Source organism: Aspergillus steynii, assembly GCF_002849105.1.
Source record: "Aspergillus steynii IBT 23096 chromosome Unknown P170scaffold_9, whole genome shotgun sequence".
Lineage (NCBI taxonomy): Eukaryota > Fungi > Ascomycota > Eurotiomycetes > Eurotiales > Aspergillaceae > Aspergillus > Aspergillus steynii.
Window position 1 is genome coordinate 814,440 of NW_020194406.1, and position 15,648 is coordinate 830,087.

Below are 15,648 nucleotides of genomic sequence, written 5' to 3' on the forward strand. Positions count from 1 at the left end.
AGAGGAGAACAAAGCGAGGTTAATGCGCGAAATGAGGAGAAGAGCAGGGATCTCTGGTCGCCAAGCCCCCGCAAGCCAATGCTGATGAACTGGTGACGCTTCTCCTCGTCGTCGTTTGTTTCTCTCGTCGTTGCTCTCGCGGTGCTGGTCACAATTGCTGCTTTTTCGACAGGTCGACGGGATGCGGAGGTTTGCACGAGCGAGCCAGAGATTTGGCTCTCAGGTCCAGTGTGGATTCTCCTGCTATCCAGGCTCCACTCCACTGATAACGTCCGCCCGAGATTCCACCCGGTGGAGGCCGCTCAGCTCCTCGTCCGCTCCTCGCTTTGCTGAGCACTACAACCTTCCAGACTATGCTCCCCAAGCTTCTCCCCGCTGGGACGGGGTTGATCCCAGCATCCTTCTAGATACTCACTCCTCGAATGATGGGCTGGACGATGCCCCAGTCGGCATTTTGGAGGTCGGGCAGCAGCCGCCGCCGCCACCCAAACAACCACAAAAACAAGCACCAATCCTGAGCAAGAAGCAAATCCAGGAATTCTGGAGCATCATCCGCGATGGCCAACCCGATCAAGTGATGAGTGCGCTGACGGACCCTCTCTTCGAGGGACTCGTTGGCGCCATGCCGTCCAGCACGTTCGTGGGGGTTTTCCTCTCGCTCTCGCCCGCCTACTTCATCGAGCCATTCCGTACGCTGCACCGACCGCTGCACTCGACCACGGTGCATGTCAGCGGATACAAGAGGCTCGAGGTGATCTTTGAGGAGTTCATTCACAATGTCACGGCGGTGGCTCAGATTCGTCAGTCGGCGGGCCACAAACTCGGGCTGGCCGAATACACTCACATTCTCCACTGTGCGAGCTCTATTGGCGATGCCATCTTGGCCGACCAGGCCTGGCATAACATGAAGGAGGACGGTGTCCACCCCGACCTCGCCTGCTACAACCACCTCATGTCGGCGAAGGTCTGGGACTCGGCTCATAGCGGTCTGCAGAGGTATCGGTTGCGAATGACCAAGTACGTCTACCGCAAACGAGGGTACATGTATCCCAACCCTGGGTGGACGGGATTTGGCACCAAGGAGCGAAGTGTACGAAAGGAAGTGGTGAGGATACTGAACGAGATGATGGAAAATGGGTTCCAAGGTGACGAGAACACCTTCATCCACGTGCTGATGTCGTCTTCCCGCGTGGGCAACTCGCAGGGGATCAAAAGGATCCTCAAGGCCGTTTGGAACGTGGACGTGGATGCATTGCTGGAAAAAGCACCAGACATCGAGATAGAGCCCGTCACCCCGTTTCCGCGCTTTTCTCCTTTATATCCGACGAAAAACCTACTGTTTGCTGTGGCTCATTCCTTCGGCAACTGCAGTGACATGCCCGCCGCGCTGTGCGCCATCGAACACATCTCCGAATCATACGGCCTTATAGTCCCCGCGGAAGTCTGGCGAGAACTGTTGGAGCGGGCATTTGTGCTCTCGCGAAGACGTTGGGGCCTCGACTTTGAGGGCAAAGACCGAGGCCAAGTGCTCCCCTCATTCTTATGCGAACTGTATGATACCATGACTTCAGAGCCGTCCAACGTTGAGCCCACGGCTCACATGCACTCGATTATGGCCAAATTGGCGTGGGCCGAACGCGACTTGCCCCTCTTCAAGCACCACCTAGACGCAACCTACGACCTCCTGGCGGAAACGAGACGCAAGCAAAAACTGGCGCGCGCAAAAGTCGCGGCCTACCTCATCAATACCAGGACCTCGCAGGGGCCCAAGATCCGTGGGCAATTCCAGCTCACGCGATTCAAATCACGGCCCTTCGCCAACGCCGTGTACGAGTATGACCTACTACGGCTGCGCGCCGCCCAGGCAACTATGCTCATCAGCAGGCTTGTCCGGCTCCTCATCATCCGCAAAAATTGGGACTTCCCCGGAAAGACCGAACTCGACTGGGAGCGACGCCTTATCCCGCAGATCCTCGATGAATGGCGAGATTTCCTCCCTGACCAAATCCACTACCACACCACGGGTGGCGTGATCAACAGAAAAGGGCCCCGCACCTGGCGTTTTCGAAGATATACCGAGTTTGACCAAATGCCCATCCGCCATTCGACCGCAGAGAACGGCCTCAAAAAACGCGAATTTGACCCCAAGGAAATCGAAGACGACGTCTTCTGGGCCCGGCTGCTGGCCAAATATCCACATTTTCTCAATTCGCGGGCTCTCCATCCCATGAACCGCCTCTTCTTCGGCGTCATTGATCGAAGCACCGTCGCGCACCCGCAGCCACACGATCCGTTTACTTACGAGCCCTTGGCAGACTGCAAAACCCCCGACGACTTCAGGGCGTTCTACCGTAAGTATGATATGAAGGCGGCTCGGCACTACCAGCCAGAGGACATCCAGGATGAGGAGGTGGAGGCGGAGGAGGAAGAAGACCCTTCCGATGCCGCGCTTGATGGCTTCGGCTATTCCCTGGTTTGAATATGTGCTTCGATTCTCTGCGTGATGCGCAAATCGGCAGTGATGCTCAGATCATCCACGTATTCTTCATTTTGAGCCTTTTCTTTCCTTTTTGTTTTCTCCGTCTTTGTTTGCTTTTCTGCGCTCTGATTGTTTCCCCTAAGCGAAGTGCGATGCTTTCTGATTACTTTTACTTTTGTTGGATTTCTTTTCTGATGGCTGGGATGATCTTATCAAATACCCTGTTTGAGGCTTCCCGAGTGGATTGCCCGATTGATGTTTTTACGCTATTCTGATTATTCCAAGCTACGTGCTAGCAGTAGCACAATGAGTCTACGTCTTTCAATCAAGTGAATCTAAATGAACGAGGGCTCTTTACAGTAGTCCAACCATATACAAGGACCCCAAATAACACTAATATACAGACACCCGATCATCCAAGCCCAGCCCAATACCATCAACCACCCCTCCATCAAATCTTCTCCCGCTGCAGATCATTCACAGCCATATACCTCCCCAGGGTAATCCACCCCCACCGAAACCACACCATCTGGCTCTTATGCGCCTTCACCATCGCCGACTGCGCCGTCATCCACTCTCCCACCGAGCTCACGAACAACAACTGCGACGGATTGCCCCCCTCCCTGGACCCAGCGGAGCCCCAATTCCTCGCCAAGCTCGACACCAGCGACGACAGCGCCCCCCGCGCCATCGTGACCGGCGCATCCAGCACCCCGATGTACTTCCGCAGCAGCGTCGTCGTGTGCAGCGTATACAGCGACACCGGACACGAGTACCCCGGCTTATCCTTCATCAGGGAACGCAAGAAGTACAGCGCCCCGTGGTACAGCGAGCGGTGGTTCGGGTGGTTGCTGATGCCGTGCTGGTCGAAGGTGAGGATCATGTCGATGGTGGCGGTGGGAGATGCGTTCTTGGCGTTGGAGCTGGAGTTGGAGTCCCTCTTGCGTGCGGACGACGACGCCGCCGTCGCCGAGGAGGTTGAGGAGGAGCCGCCGCCGCCGGCGAGCAGGTCCGGCGCAAAGGCTGAGGCGAGCAGGTCCGATACGTCGGCCTCCGACCAGGTGGTGGACATGCTGTCGGGGAAGCGGGATGGGTCGTCGACGACATAGACGTCTGATTCGTTGCGCAGGCCGAGCTGCAGGGCGCTCTGTTGGAGCTCTTTCTTGCGGATGTGGCCGAGTCCGTCGGCGTCTCCTGTTAGTGTGGGGGTGGTTAGTCTATTTCATTTGTTCTGTTTTGAGTCTCGGTCTTTCTCTGTCTCTCATCCCGTGGCTGCGCGAACATGTGGATCAGGTGCAGACATACCGGTACTAAGACACAGGATCTTCAAATGATTGCCTAGCTCCGGTTTCGTGAGAGCCAGGACCGTCGGCGCGAAGAACATCGCCTCGTCATCCGGGTGCGCAATGAGCAGACAGATGCGCTGGTTATAGAGACGCGGGAAGTTGCGCGCAAAGGGCGACGACGAGGTGGAGGACATGGTCCAGAAGAGGAAGACCGCGGCAATGGCGACCCCTAATGAGATCAACGACGAAGACATGGCGGTCAATTCACTCGATGAGGGGATCGAAATGCTTGTCTCGATTCCAGCTCAAATTTAGAGTCGCTGGTCGCGAAGGACGTATCAGATAGATAGCTGTGCTTTGTGGATCGGTGCGTCGACGTCAACTACTACCGGAGTAAGCTAGCTGTTGGAGTAGGTATCAGATCAGATCAGACAGCGGAGCGCATTCGACATTCTTCCGCCGAACAACCACTTGATGGCTTGCGTATCGTGGAATATAGTTCTCAACAATTCCGACGTATCATAGACACCTCGCCTGCTAATACCTCGCCAATGCTCAATCGTCAAGACACGGTGGCAGGACGGAACGTGAAGCTTCATGGCCGATCCGGAGAGTCGCGGTCTATCACCACGTGACCGATAAGCATCGGCATATCGTCAGCCTCGGCAGTGGCATTATATTTAGAACGAGGATGCAAGTATTTGGTGGTAGCAGACTCATACCAGAAAAAAGCAACAAGAGAATTGATTCTAAATTGGCATCTTTTCCGATTGGGCACATATGTCTAGGCCCTTGTCGCCCATCAAGCTGCCTTGGAAGCTCATTCTTGTTCCTCAAAATGGCAAGTCCGGTGGGGTTGGTATATACCCGGAGTAGAAGACGCGGGGCAGGAATGACGATGCGTGCACCATGCCATAAGCTGAGCAGCTCAGCGCCCGTTCTTTTCCGTAGAAATCGAAGAGGATGGGACAATACTGTGCAATTGCTTCATTAGTTCTGTCCTTGGACTAACTACAGACCCGTCGTATGTGTTAGAGACTAAGTCCCCACCAAAGCAGGATAGCATGATCATTCCTTCGGATCAGATGACAGAATCTTATACTCCTACAGTGTTTTAGACAAGGAAGGTCTAGGAGTCAATTGCAGAAGTAGCGCCCATCGTAAGGATTACAAAATGCCTGTCTGGAAAACATCCAAGACACTTCGCAATCAATGCCGAGGCACCGGAGTCTAGTCACCTTGGAGCTCAATCTATTCAATGCAATGATAGAGTAGTATCCGCGATGAGCTTCCTATTTCTGCACTCATCGAACATACGTAGTATATTTCAAGAGCGTAGGGCGCTTAGAGCACAAACACATTAACGCCGGGACTCCGCATCAGGAAACATATTCCGAATTCAGGCCATTGAGAGCGACGTATGCAGCGTAGGCTTACGCAGCCTACAGTTACTCAAGGCTGTCTGTATTAAAGACTTTGGGACACCAATCTGCCCATCCATGGACCAAATGGTCCAACCCCATGGGAAATGGCCCTGTGTTTTTTTCTCGATTTCTACCGCACATTGTGCCCCTTCTCACAACATCCATGCCAAGATCCATCGATCCATCGAGTGAAATAATCGCTCATTTTCCACCGCCAAGGTAGCCCTATTAGGTAAGACCAACCAGTGGCCCAATTTACGCCCCCGAAAAAAGATTAAAAAATAAATCAAATCACAACCCAGGAAAAAATAAAATAAAATACGGAGTACCAGGGCGGTCCGCATGGAAGTTGAGCTCCATGACTGAAGTCTGACTGACCAACGCTGGGCCACACGGCGCCCACGCGATGTCGTGAGCCACTTTACGACGGTGTAGTCTGGGTTTTAGGTACTATTGAGTATTGACTGACCATTGGGATCTTACCGCGATACCTGAATCAGGGAGGTGGTATGGGTATTATTCTAGGGGGATTCTATAATCTCACGGAGGTCGGAGTATGCAGATTGCAGTAGAAGAAATGTTCGGAAGTCGCCGACGGCTATATTAACAGGCCAACCAAAGTAGAAGGGTATTGTCGGAGTGGGCTCTTTCTTTTGATTCAAATCGGCTGAGCACTTGATCGGGGGAGGGCAGAAAAATTTCTGAGGCGCTAGTTCCAGGGTAAAAATGGATTGAGGTGCAAAAGGAGTCATGGCGATGGAGTGCGCTAGGCCGAACCGTCGACTGGAAAATCCGGGAATACTCCGTCGGGGCGATGGCGTGCCACCGACACAGTGACTAATTCAAGAAATTATCCACCACGTTTTCTGTGGTGTGGATTTCCCTGTATTTTTGTGATTTTTATTTACTTGGTTTCCCGCGGAAAGACCTGACTGATGGGGATGAATATTCTTACGGAGTCGAACTGGGATTGAGTTAATCGCTAGCCCACACGCGCAATCGGAGAATTCTTCTGTGGGTGCATTCGCAGCAAGCTGTCGTGTAATCTGCATTCGATGGGGAGAGGTCCATGCTCCATACATGCATATCCAGGACTCGATGCGGTTCATGCTGTGTACATCATCTGGTAGCTAGCTGTAGCAATCGACGGGGAACTACGCAGTAGTACCTAGTAGACGACAGGGGCCGTATTAGGCAGGTGAGTACCTTATTGGCAGCGGACAGCAGAGGTCACCCAGGTCCCTGCAAGTGGAGAGAGCACAGGCATGCTCGGTGAACGCTGAACGTGATAATCCCTCAATTGCACTCCCTATTTTGATACCGAAACAAGTTGACGTGATCCTCGATAGCCTTCTCCGCCCAACATCGGAGCCCCAGACCGGGCCGGTGACGAGTTACGACTCAGAGCTCAGGACGTACTCCGTAGAACCCATCCAGGAGCCATGCCGAAAGAGGAAATCGGCATGTTGATGCTGGATTGAAGCACCGGCTGAAACCTACGCAGGTAGCTAAGGTAGCTTAGGTCCTGGACCTCACAAAGTACCTGGCCGCGTACCATCGTTCGGATCAGACATGAATGATCGGTGTGGCAGCAGGGCCGTAGCTGACTGGACCGCCGGATTGAGCATCATAAAGTGGGAAGGAAGTCCCATCCAATGGGAAAATTCCGCGGAAGAAACCGTGCACATATGCAGGTGGTGGTGATACAGGGCGATCAGTCGGAACTCTGAACGGCCAGACCGCATCGCACCCGATCATTCTGGCATGATCGAGTCGGCCATCCGGGGGGCACAGTGGCCTTCTCGTGCCGAAACGCTACAGAGTCGGGACGGCCAACGTTTTCCTTGACAGATCTTCGGCGCGCAGGAAGGGACTCAGGCCCAAGCATCGCCAGGGCAGCGGCGCTTCCAATGGGCAGCCGGGGCGACCATTCTGTTAGGTAATGGGGAGGGTGCGGGAGGGCGGCGATTCGTTCAGGAGACCAGTTCCCCCCTTTCCTCTCCTGACAGCGAACGTGTCTAGAACAAGGCAGGGTGGGCTCTTCTCTGCCATCGCCATCAACTGATATTGTGACTGTTTTCTACAGCGTCAACGTTCAACGTTCGTCCTGGTATAAATTGCGCTCTCATCCCCGGACGTCGTGGCCAACGGCATCACCTCCGAGACGGTCGGATGATGCAATGCCCCGCAGATGCTCGATTCCCTGCAGTGCGGGGAACTTGGGCCGGTGCAGCTGAGGACAGGAATCATAGGCAAAAATATAGATTGCCCAGAAATGTTCCTTCTAGGGCGCGCCTTGGCCCTGTCCGAAAGTAGTAGTTCTAAGGAGAGAACCGCGACGGGATCACATAATCCTGCTGGGAGGTTCGGAGTGGTACTCCGTAGTAACTATACTCCGTATGCATTTACCACAATAGCATAGTCGGTCCATACTGGACAGTTCAGAATTGCAGTTGCGCTTTCAAATGCGGTTGATTGAGAGCTTTTTTTATTTTTATTTTTTTTTTTTAATTTTTTTGTGGTGTCTTGTTTTCCCGTTGACCCCTCTATTCGGTGGGACCTCGACCGAATTGCAACCATACAACTCTGCCGACGATAAAAATTCTGTAAAAGAATTTTTTTTCCCAGGAAACCTTCCCAAAGCGTTTGGACGGGTCCAGCGTCGTCTCCCAAATGCGGTCTGCCCCTCCTTAACGCCGAATAGGAAAGGCGGCATCAGCCATCCAGAGGATCTCCAACTAGCGCGGCCACCACGACGGCCGTATGGTACGATACACCCGCGTATCGGGGCCGGTCACCGCTGGTACGGCAGGACTTGCGCCAGACCGCCTAAGGAACGTCGGACCTTGAGGGCAACGAATGACGCCACGTGATGGTTCGATGACGGCAGCTGACCTGCTCGAAGCAGCAAAGCAAACTGCAAGGCCCGGATGACGGGTGCCGAGTTGGCTCCCTGCCCGCAAAGAACCCCGGTGCTCGTCGCCCGTAGCGCGACCCTGCTGGCAAGGGGGTAGGGGTACGAGGCCCTGTCAATCCGTCCGTCGTCACTTACCCTGTCAATTGAAACGAAGATGGGTCTCTGATGTTTCGCTGTTGTCGATGTCGTGGCAGCCCTTGGTTTCTAAGTATGGAACGGGCCAATCACGCTGGATGGTGCGGAACATTGTACACAGTCCAGTCCGTCTAGAACCTGACTCAGCCCCCGGATCCCTGGGACGGCGGTCAAAGGACAATCGCAACATTCCATTTACAATTGGGCAAGCGGATCAAATGATCGCGTCTCAAAAGAGGGCGTCAATCAGGATTCAATCATGGACACTGGACCGCCGTCGTGACGACCTCCACCATGCCCCAGGTCCCAAGTCACCACTTGCGCATACGGGGGATCCACAAGCGAGGCGTGAGTCCATTTGTCCAAAGGAGCGCCATCCAGGGCCAGGTAGGGCTCAGATGGTCTCGGGACGCATGGCATCTACTGCGTAGTGACGGACCCGGGAAATCACCAGTGAGTCATGGCGCACGGGCTTTTCGCCGATGCAGATTGGAGCGTCATGTGTTGGGGAAACTCTGCTAGACCAGGAGAGTATATTGCGATCATCCTTCGGCTGAATGTTGTCAAATGATGCAAGAGGATTCTGGGTGTCGACCATCCATGCAAGTGTAGACGCCGTAATCCTAATAATCCGAGGTGACGAGGTGTACGCCGTAGGTCCGGGAATGGAGGCGAGGTGTTTGTTGATCAGCCACGGCCAGCGAAGGCGGTACCTGACCAAATACCACCTCAATCGGATCACCAGGGAGCTGTTTGTCGATCTCACATGTTGGATGGCAGGCCATCGCATCATTTTGGACCGACTTGGTCGGTTGTCGATTCCGTCGGGATCTTCCTCAGATCTTTGACAAAAAGCCCCTCCATGAGCAAAGACTCCGGCCTCAAGATCCAATCAAACCATTGTCCGCCAGTCTGGTGTCATTGTTGTTGCAAGTCGTTGCGTGATCTGCGTGCCGAATTCTGGAATCTAGAAGATTCATGCTTACGAGTGACTCCATCCGTCGACTCCATTCCCTAATTCTGATCGAAACACGCCGTATTAAATAAATATTAAATACCTAAACAATAAAGCTCCCGGGAGAAGAGTACCGCCTGCCGCGGTGATGTAATGTGGAATGGGCAGGGTTAGCCAGAATTGCGGGCGAACACGCAAGCCCGTTGGCTCATGATGAGAACAGGCCGATGTCAGAATCGTCGCGAATCTCCTCGGGGAAAATTCTGGCCCGCCAAGACTGGCCGACCGATTCCCATTTGACACCGGGGGCGGTGGCCGTATTGTCACGTACGGAAAGGCGTACGGTAAGGCCTTTTTTCTGCCGCGCCCCACTTTTGTAGTTGCCCGCCCGATGTGACGGAGACGTGAGAGTGGCCAGACCAGGGAACAAATGGTACCTGTTACATGGTGGGAACCTCCTAGAAACTGGCCCAGAAAAAAAAAATTAAAATTAAAATTCTTTTTCAGAAAAAAAAAAAAAAAGTCGGAGGGTCTGTCTGGTATTGGAGTATATATTCTGGTTTTTCTGGAGCTAATAAAGAAAAGCTTGTTCGGAGTCATTCAAAGGCAGCTGCTCGCCCACTTTCTTCTTTCTGCCTTTCTTTGTTTCTTTTGGCATTTGTGTTGGGTCCTGGTAGACTATAGAGAAGATCTATATCATCCTCACTTCGCTCCTCTCTTCTCCAATAACCTCGTCGTCATCCCATGCTTTTATAGTTTCCTCCCACCTGTACTCTTGCAGAGCCTGTGACGCGCAGGCCAAATTCAAATCGAACGCCCGTCATCACCCAATCCTCAAGCCGGAAGATTATGTTTTGGATTGTTTCCTTGGAAACTCAACTTTTGCAACACCGCACTGAATCCTGAAGCACAACTATCCACGCTTTGACAGTTCGAATACCACGGGTCTAAAACACCGAACACACCACACCACTTCCCAAGCACCTGCCGATAGACGTCGATCTATCTCCGAAATCTTCATAAACCACCCTATTATCTGCTAGGCACGGCGTCGTCGTTACATTCAGACACCATGCCTGGCCGACTTCTCCCCAGCTTCGTGCGCCACCACTCCCACTCTCACAACCACCCTTCCTCCATCTCCTCCCACTCCAACTCGTCGTCTACCTCGTCTGTGAATGAGATCCCGAACCCGGCCATGGCTTCTAAGAAGCCCACCGTGACGGCCCATCCCGAGAGGGCACGTTCTCCGGAACGCCGCCTATCCTTTGCGATGGATCAACTGGATCACCTTATCCACCCTCACAGGGAGCACAGCAAGGACAAGAAGCGTGGATACCGACGGGCTTCTCGCTCGAAGGAACGCCATGCCAATGATCATGCATCGGGGTCGTCTGCGAAATTGGACGTGGTCGTCGAGTCTCCCCCCCTTGTCTGCTACGGAACCCCTGCCAACTCCACAGGAGCGCTCTTCTCGGGACGCTTGAAAATCACCGTCACGGAGCGAGCGGAACCGATCTTTGTGGATAAGTTTGACATGCGCCTGATGACCAAGATCACGACGAAGAAGCCGGTGTCGAGGGAATGCTCTAGCTGTTCCTCTCGCACCGACGAGTTGACTCACTGGAACTTCCTGACCGAGCCGCTGAGCTTGAAGAGCGGCGACCATGAGTTCCCCTTCAGCTATCTATTCCCCGGTAACTCGCCTGCGTCCTGCAACGGCTCTCTGGGCAAGATCGAATACTTCTTGTCCGCACACGCCCACAATGTGAACGGTGAAGAATACAACTTCGAGATGCCGCTGCACATCAAGCGTGCGATTCTTCCCGGGAACGACAAGTCCTCGATCCGTATTTTCCCCCCAACCAACCTGACCGGCCGAATTGTCCTTCCTTCCGTCGTGCACCCCATCGGCACATTCCCCGTTCAGATGACCCTCAGCGGAGTCGTTGACAAGGGCGACGAGACCCAGACTCGCTGGCGCCTGCGCAAGATGATGTGGCGGATTGAGGAACACCAGAAGATCGTTTCCACGGCCTGCTCCAAGCATGCGCACAAGATCGGGGGCGAAGGAAAGGGGGTCCTCCACCAAGAGACCCGCATCATTGGCCACAACGAAGAAAAGGAGGGCTGGAAGACCGATTTCGACACCGCTGGCGGCGAAATCAGCATGCAGTTCGAGGCCAACATCAACCCCACTTGCAACCCGGTCTGCGATCTCGAAGCGCCCGGTGGATTGGAAGCCAAGCACAACCTCGTCATCGAATTGATTGTCGCCGAGGAATTCTGCCCCAACCGCAACACCAGGCTCATTACGCCCACGGGGGCCGCGCGAGTGCTTCGTATGCAATTCCACTTGCATGTCACCGAACGGAGCGGACTTGGCATCAGCTGGGACGAGGAGATGCCTCCCGTTTACGAGGACGTGCCCGCCAGCCCTCCCGGATACACTATGCTCGACGGTAGCAGCATCATGGAAGACTACAGCGGGTCGCCACTTGCACTCCCGGAATACGAGGATCTAGAGCACATGGACTCTCTCCGCTTGGACAGCGAGTCCACGCACTCGTCTACTCGGGGACGATCCCGGCTGACCAACGATGATTTGACCACGGAGCCTATGGAGCTCGGAAGCCGAACCCGAGCCCCATCTGCCAACTCCCAAGCGTCCGAATAGCTTTGACTCATTCGGATTCGAATACCCCGACCGACCGCTTCAACCATTTTCATTTTCATTTCTTTTTCACCTTATGACTTTACGAATACACCTGATGAATGGAACGACTTCAACTCGAACTCCAAACAAGATTGCTTGCTCGCTTTCTTCAACAATTCTTTGCAATTACAGCACCTAATATGGAATCGTCTTTCTCTGCTCCTTTCCTTTGTTCACCAAACGACACGAATCATGTTCTTTTTTCCTCTGCGGAAAAATCGGGATTAAAAAAAAGTTGTTGATTTGCTTTTTGTATTTTTTGCTATGATACCCATCATATCTGTCCGGGGCTGCATTTACTTTCTCACATTGCTTTTCTCTATTTTCTTTTCTCTCATGTTACTTTTGCGCATACCCCGTGATGGCAGTGTTGAAGACACATCTGGACAGTATTTAATGAAATTATGCCTTAATTACAACGTTTAAACTGGTCGTACTTCTTGAAACTTGTAGATCCTCCTTTGGGTATGCAGTAGTTGTGTATGATTCGGAATAATGAGCCTGAGATCCAATATTTATTTCTAACTAGGACCGGACACCTTCAAGAATCATCATCGCAGTATATTTCATAACCGTGCAAAATCATTCACTTCTTAAACCTATATATTTATCATATCCATCTATAATCTAGACAACCAGCCAGACATCGGAACAGTAACTCCGCGGAGCACCACTCGCAGTCTAAGCTCACACGCATGTCCACCCTCCACTTCAACCCAAGGAACAGATAGATATGCTAGTATTCCATACAGACTGGCTATTCCTTCTTCTCAGTCGCATGCTCGACCTGCTCCACGGCCGAGTGATGGTCCACCTCCAGACCCTTCTCGTTCAGATCGTTACTGAGCATCCCGAGCGCCCTACCGCCGAAGAGCAGATCGATCTCCTCCAGCGACTTCTGCTTGGTCTCTTTGAACCAGAAGAAGATGGTGGGGATGGTCACGACGACGTCTAATTACGTTAGTATCGTAGTCCAGGTCACTTATCTCGAGGAATGTAGCCCGCAGAAGGTCCCAGTACCCAAGGAGGTGAACGGGATGGGGAAAGAAGGGAACATACTAAAACACGCAAAAATGAAGTAAAACTTCCACCCCAGCTTATCCAACGCAATCGGCGACACCTGACTCCAGATCGTACTAACGACCCAGTTCCCGATGCCCGTGGCGAAGGCGTTCCCCTTGCCGCGGATCTGCATGGGCATGACCTCGGACATGTAGACCCAGCTGATGGAGCCGAAGGAGACGGAGTAGAGGCAGGTGACGCAGAAGAGGAAGAAGACGCCGCCGATGCTGTAGCTGGTGCGCGTGCCGTCGAGGTTCTGCGAGTTGAGGGCCGCTTCGCAGACCAGGGCGATGGTGATGGCGGCGGCGCCGAAGATGAGCGGCTTCTTGCGGCCGACCCGGTCGAGGAAGAAGGTGATGAAGATCAGGTTGGCGAGCGGGCCAACCACGTTGTAGATGCCGGTTACAAGGGTCGCGCGGTTGCCGGTGATTCCGAGGTTTTCGTACCTAAGGGTTTGGGGTTAGTTGGTGGAGGGTGAGGTGGAAGGGAGGGAGGTGTACATGATGTTTTGGTAGTAGTTGATGACGTTGATGCCGGTCATTTGGGTGAAGACTTGGACTAAAGTGCCTTGGCTGGAGGAGGGTGTTAGTTCTGGAGATAGACTGGGAATTAATTCAGGGACATACAATAGCCGGGTCCTCCATTGAGGCACCTGGAACATCACCAGCCATCCGGGCGCGGTGATTTCTCGCTCCGCATCGATGGTGGCTTTGATTTCGGTATATTCGGATTGGATCCAGTCCTCGTTGGTGCCATCGTAATGAAGTCGCTTCAGCACACGCAGGGCCTCCTCATCCTTTTTCTTCTCTATCAAATGACGCGGAGATTCGGGCAGCCAAAACAGGCCAAAAAAGAGCATGATCGAAGGCAGGCCTTGGAAGGCCAAGGGGAATCTCCACTGGACGCTATTATCGTCCGGGGCGTGGAGAGATCCATAGCCGATCCATCTGTTGGTTCCCGAGATTAGCAGCAACCCCAGATGTCAGTCAGACCAGCGGACGTACGTGCTAACGATGAAACCCACGCCAATCATCTGCTGTGCCAGTCCAACAATGCTGTTTCCCCGCCATTAGTTGACCTGGTTGTAATGGTGGTTCAGCTCTGTAAAGGCCTCAACTCACAAGCCTCGTGTTTTAGGATGCGCGCACTCGGCCTGGTAAACAGGAACGGACATGCTCATGGTGCCAACGGCCCAGCCGGCCACGATGCGACCCACCAGGATCATGGCCAATTGCATGGCGGCACACTGCAGGATAGCGCCTATGGTGGCCAGCAATGCGCCGAGCTGGATGGTCGCTTTTCGTCCAAACCGATCGATGGTCAGACCGGCCGTCAGGGCTCCGATAGCGGCTGTTGGCGTCGTGCCATATTAGCGGTGGACTTTTCATTCTATTGCATTGAAAGTGGAACTTGCCTCCGCCAGAAAAGGTGCTGTTGATCGCTCCGATGATCGAGGATGTTTTGGTCGTGTCGAAGAATTCGAGGAAGTTCGGCGATGCGATGACATCGGTCATGACACCTAGATACAGTCCATGAGTAAAGCGATCCAGAAAACACCACTGCCGTTCAGTATTCATTCTGTCGCAAAGATGCAACTCACCCGAGTCATAACCGAATAGAAAACTACCGGTGGCAGCAAAGCATGCCACTCCGATCGTGTAGAACTTGCCCATCTTTGCACTGAACCCGCGATTGCTTCTCTAACGCCATCTCGCATCCAGCGCAGTGGGGAAATCCCCTCCTTTTAACAGAGAAAAGACGGATGGCGACGACCAGACGCAGGACGGTCTTGCACCCCATGGAGAGAGCCCCGGATACGACCTAATATCCCCAGTCCCCACCGCGCCGGTCTAGTCGATCCTGGCACAGGCCTGACAGGCTAAATGGGCCGATTCGCCTGCTCCTGGCATTGGACCATCGCCTTTCTGAAATGAGTCGGTCTCAATCGTAGCCTCTGGCGCCGGATAAATATGCCTGGAATTCTCCATGTCTCGCCGGTCCGTCGCGGAAGTCGGCGCTCGCATTTAGGCAATATTCATCAGGTTTTCGGAATTTCCTGTCTTCGCTCGGTGCGGCATCGGGCAGTCCAGGCTCTCGGCATCAACTGATGTCGCTTGGATGGCGAGTCCTGCTGAAATTCCGCCAATGAACGGTGACCTGCGATGATCGAAGAAATTGTGGCGGTTGAGAGACAAAGCTTGCTCCATCGCCCCTTGTCTTGTGAAGGGTTTGCAAATCACGAGAACAGAGTGAAAACGGTTTGGCAGGGGAATGGCATGACTGTCGTTCTCTTTTGTCGTTGATGGGGAGACCTAGACTCTGACTCGGACTCTGGTGGAGTTTGCGATTTCCTGCGGCCTCGAATCCTCTCCGAATTAGCCTGAGCGTCATTCACGCCAAGGCCGCCCAGGTTTGGGATCAAGTTTTGTCTCTGCGTGGGCTGGCTCGAAGTGCACTGGCCTGTCACTGCTGTGAATAGAATAGATTAGCAGCTGACCGCGACTAAGATCTTTGAGAAGACAATATGGTCGACCTGCTGGCTTGTCTCAAGAATGGCTATAGTCAGCCACCGTATCTCCTTTGTATCCCGGAGTTTTCATTACATTCTTATCCTCTTCACCTTGTACAGGATAGAATGTTCTCTGATTTGAAGGACGTCCACAAGTCTTGAACG

The 15,648-nt window shown here is 53.3% G+C and overlaps 4 protein-coding genes across 4 annotated transcripts; 2 read left to right on the forward strand and 2 right to left on the reverse strand.

Moving 5' to 3' along the window:
- Nucleotides 1-109: 109 nt before the first annotated feature.
- On the forward strand, nt 110-2,809 carry P170DRAFT_440672 (uncharacterized protein). The gene has a single exon (XM_024850133.1). It carries the CDS (start codon nt 578-580, stop codon nt 2,477-2,479), a length of 1,902 nt encoding a protein of 633 aa, XP_024699673.1. The 5' UTR covers nt 110-577; the 3' UTR covers nt 2,480-2,809.
- Nucleotides 2,808-4,167, reverse strand: P170DRAFT_285108 (PIG-L family deacetylase). Its single transcript, XM_024843202.1, has 2 exons — nt 3,785-4,167; nt 2,808-3,670 (listed from the first exon to the last, which is right to left on the reverse strand). Exons 1-2 carry the CDS (start codon nt 4,017-4,019, stop codon nt 2,931-2,933), a joined length of 975 nt encoding a protein of 324 aa, XP_024699674.1. The 5' UTR covers nt 4,020-4,167; the 3' UTR covers nt 2,808-2,930.
- Nucleotides 4,168-9,817: 5,650 nt separating this feature from the next.
- P170DRAFT_440679 (alpha-arrestin) lies at nt 9,818-12,278 on the forward strand. The gene has a single exon (XM_024850134.1). It carries the CDS (start codon nt 10,269-10,271, stop codon nt 11,871-11,873), a length of 1,605 nt encoding a protein of 534 aa, XP_024699675.1. The 5' UTR covers nt 9,818-10,268; the 3' UTR covers nt 11,874-12,278.
- A 391-nt stretch (nt 12,279-12,669) lies between these two features.
- On the reverse strand, nt 12,670-14,647 carry P170DRAFT_450504 (sugar porter family MFS transporter; the record flags this gene model as incomplete). Its single annotated transcript, XM_024851129.1, has 8 exons — nt 12,670-12,863; nt 12,972-13,420; nt 13,475-13,546; nt 13,601-13,921; nt 13,979-14,029; nt 14,096-14,324; nt 14,389-14,493; nt 14,575-14,647. 8 exons carry the CDS (start codon nt 14,645-14,647, stop codon nt 12,670-12,672), a joined length of 1,494 nt encoding a protein of 497 aa, XP_024699676.1.
- Between the last annotated feature and the right edge of the window lie 1,001 nt (nt 14,648-15,648).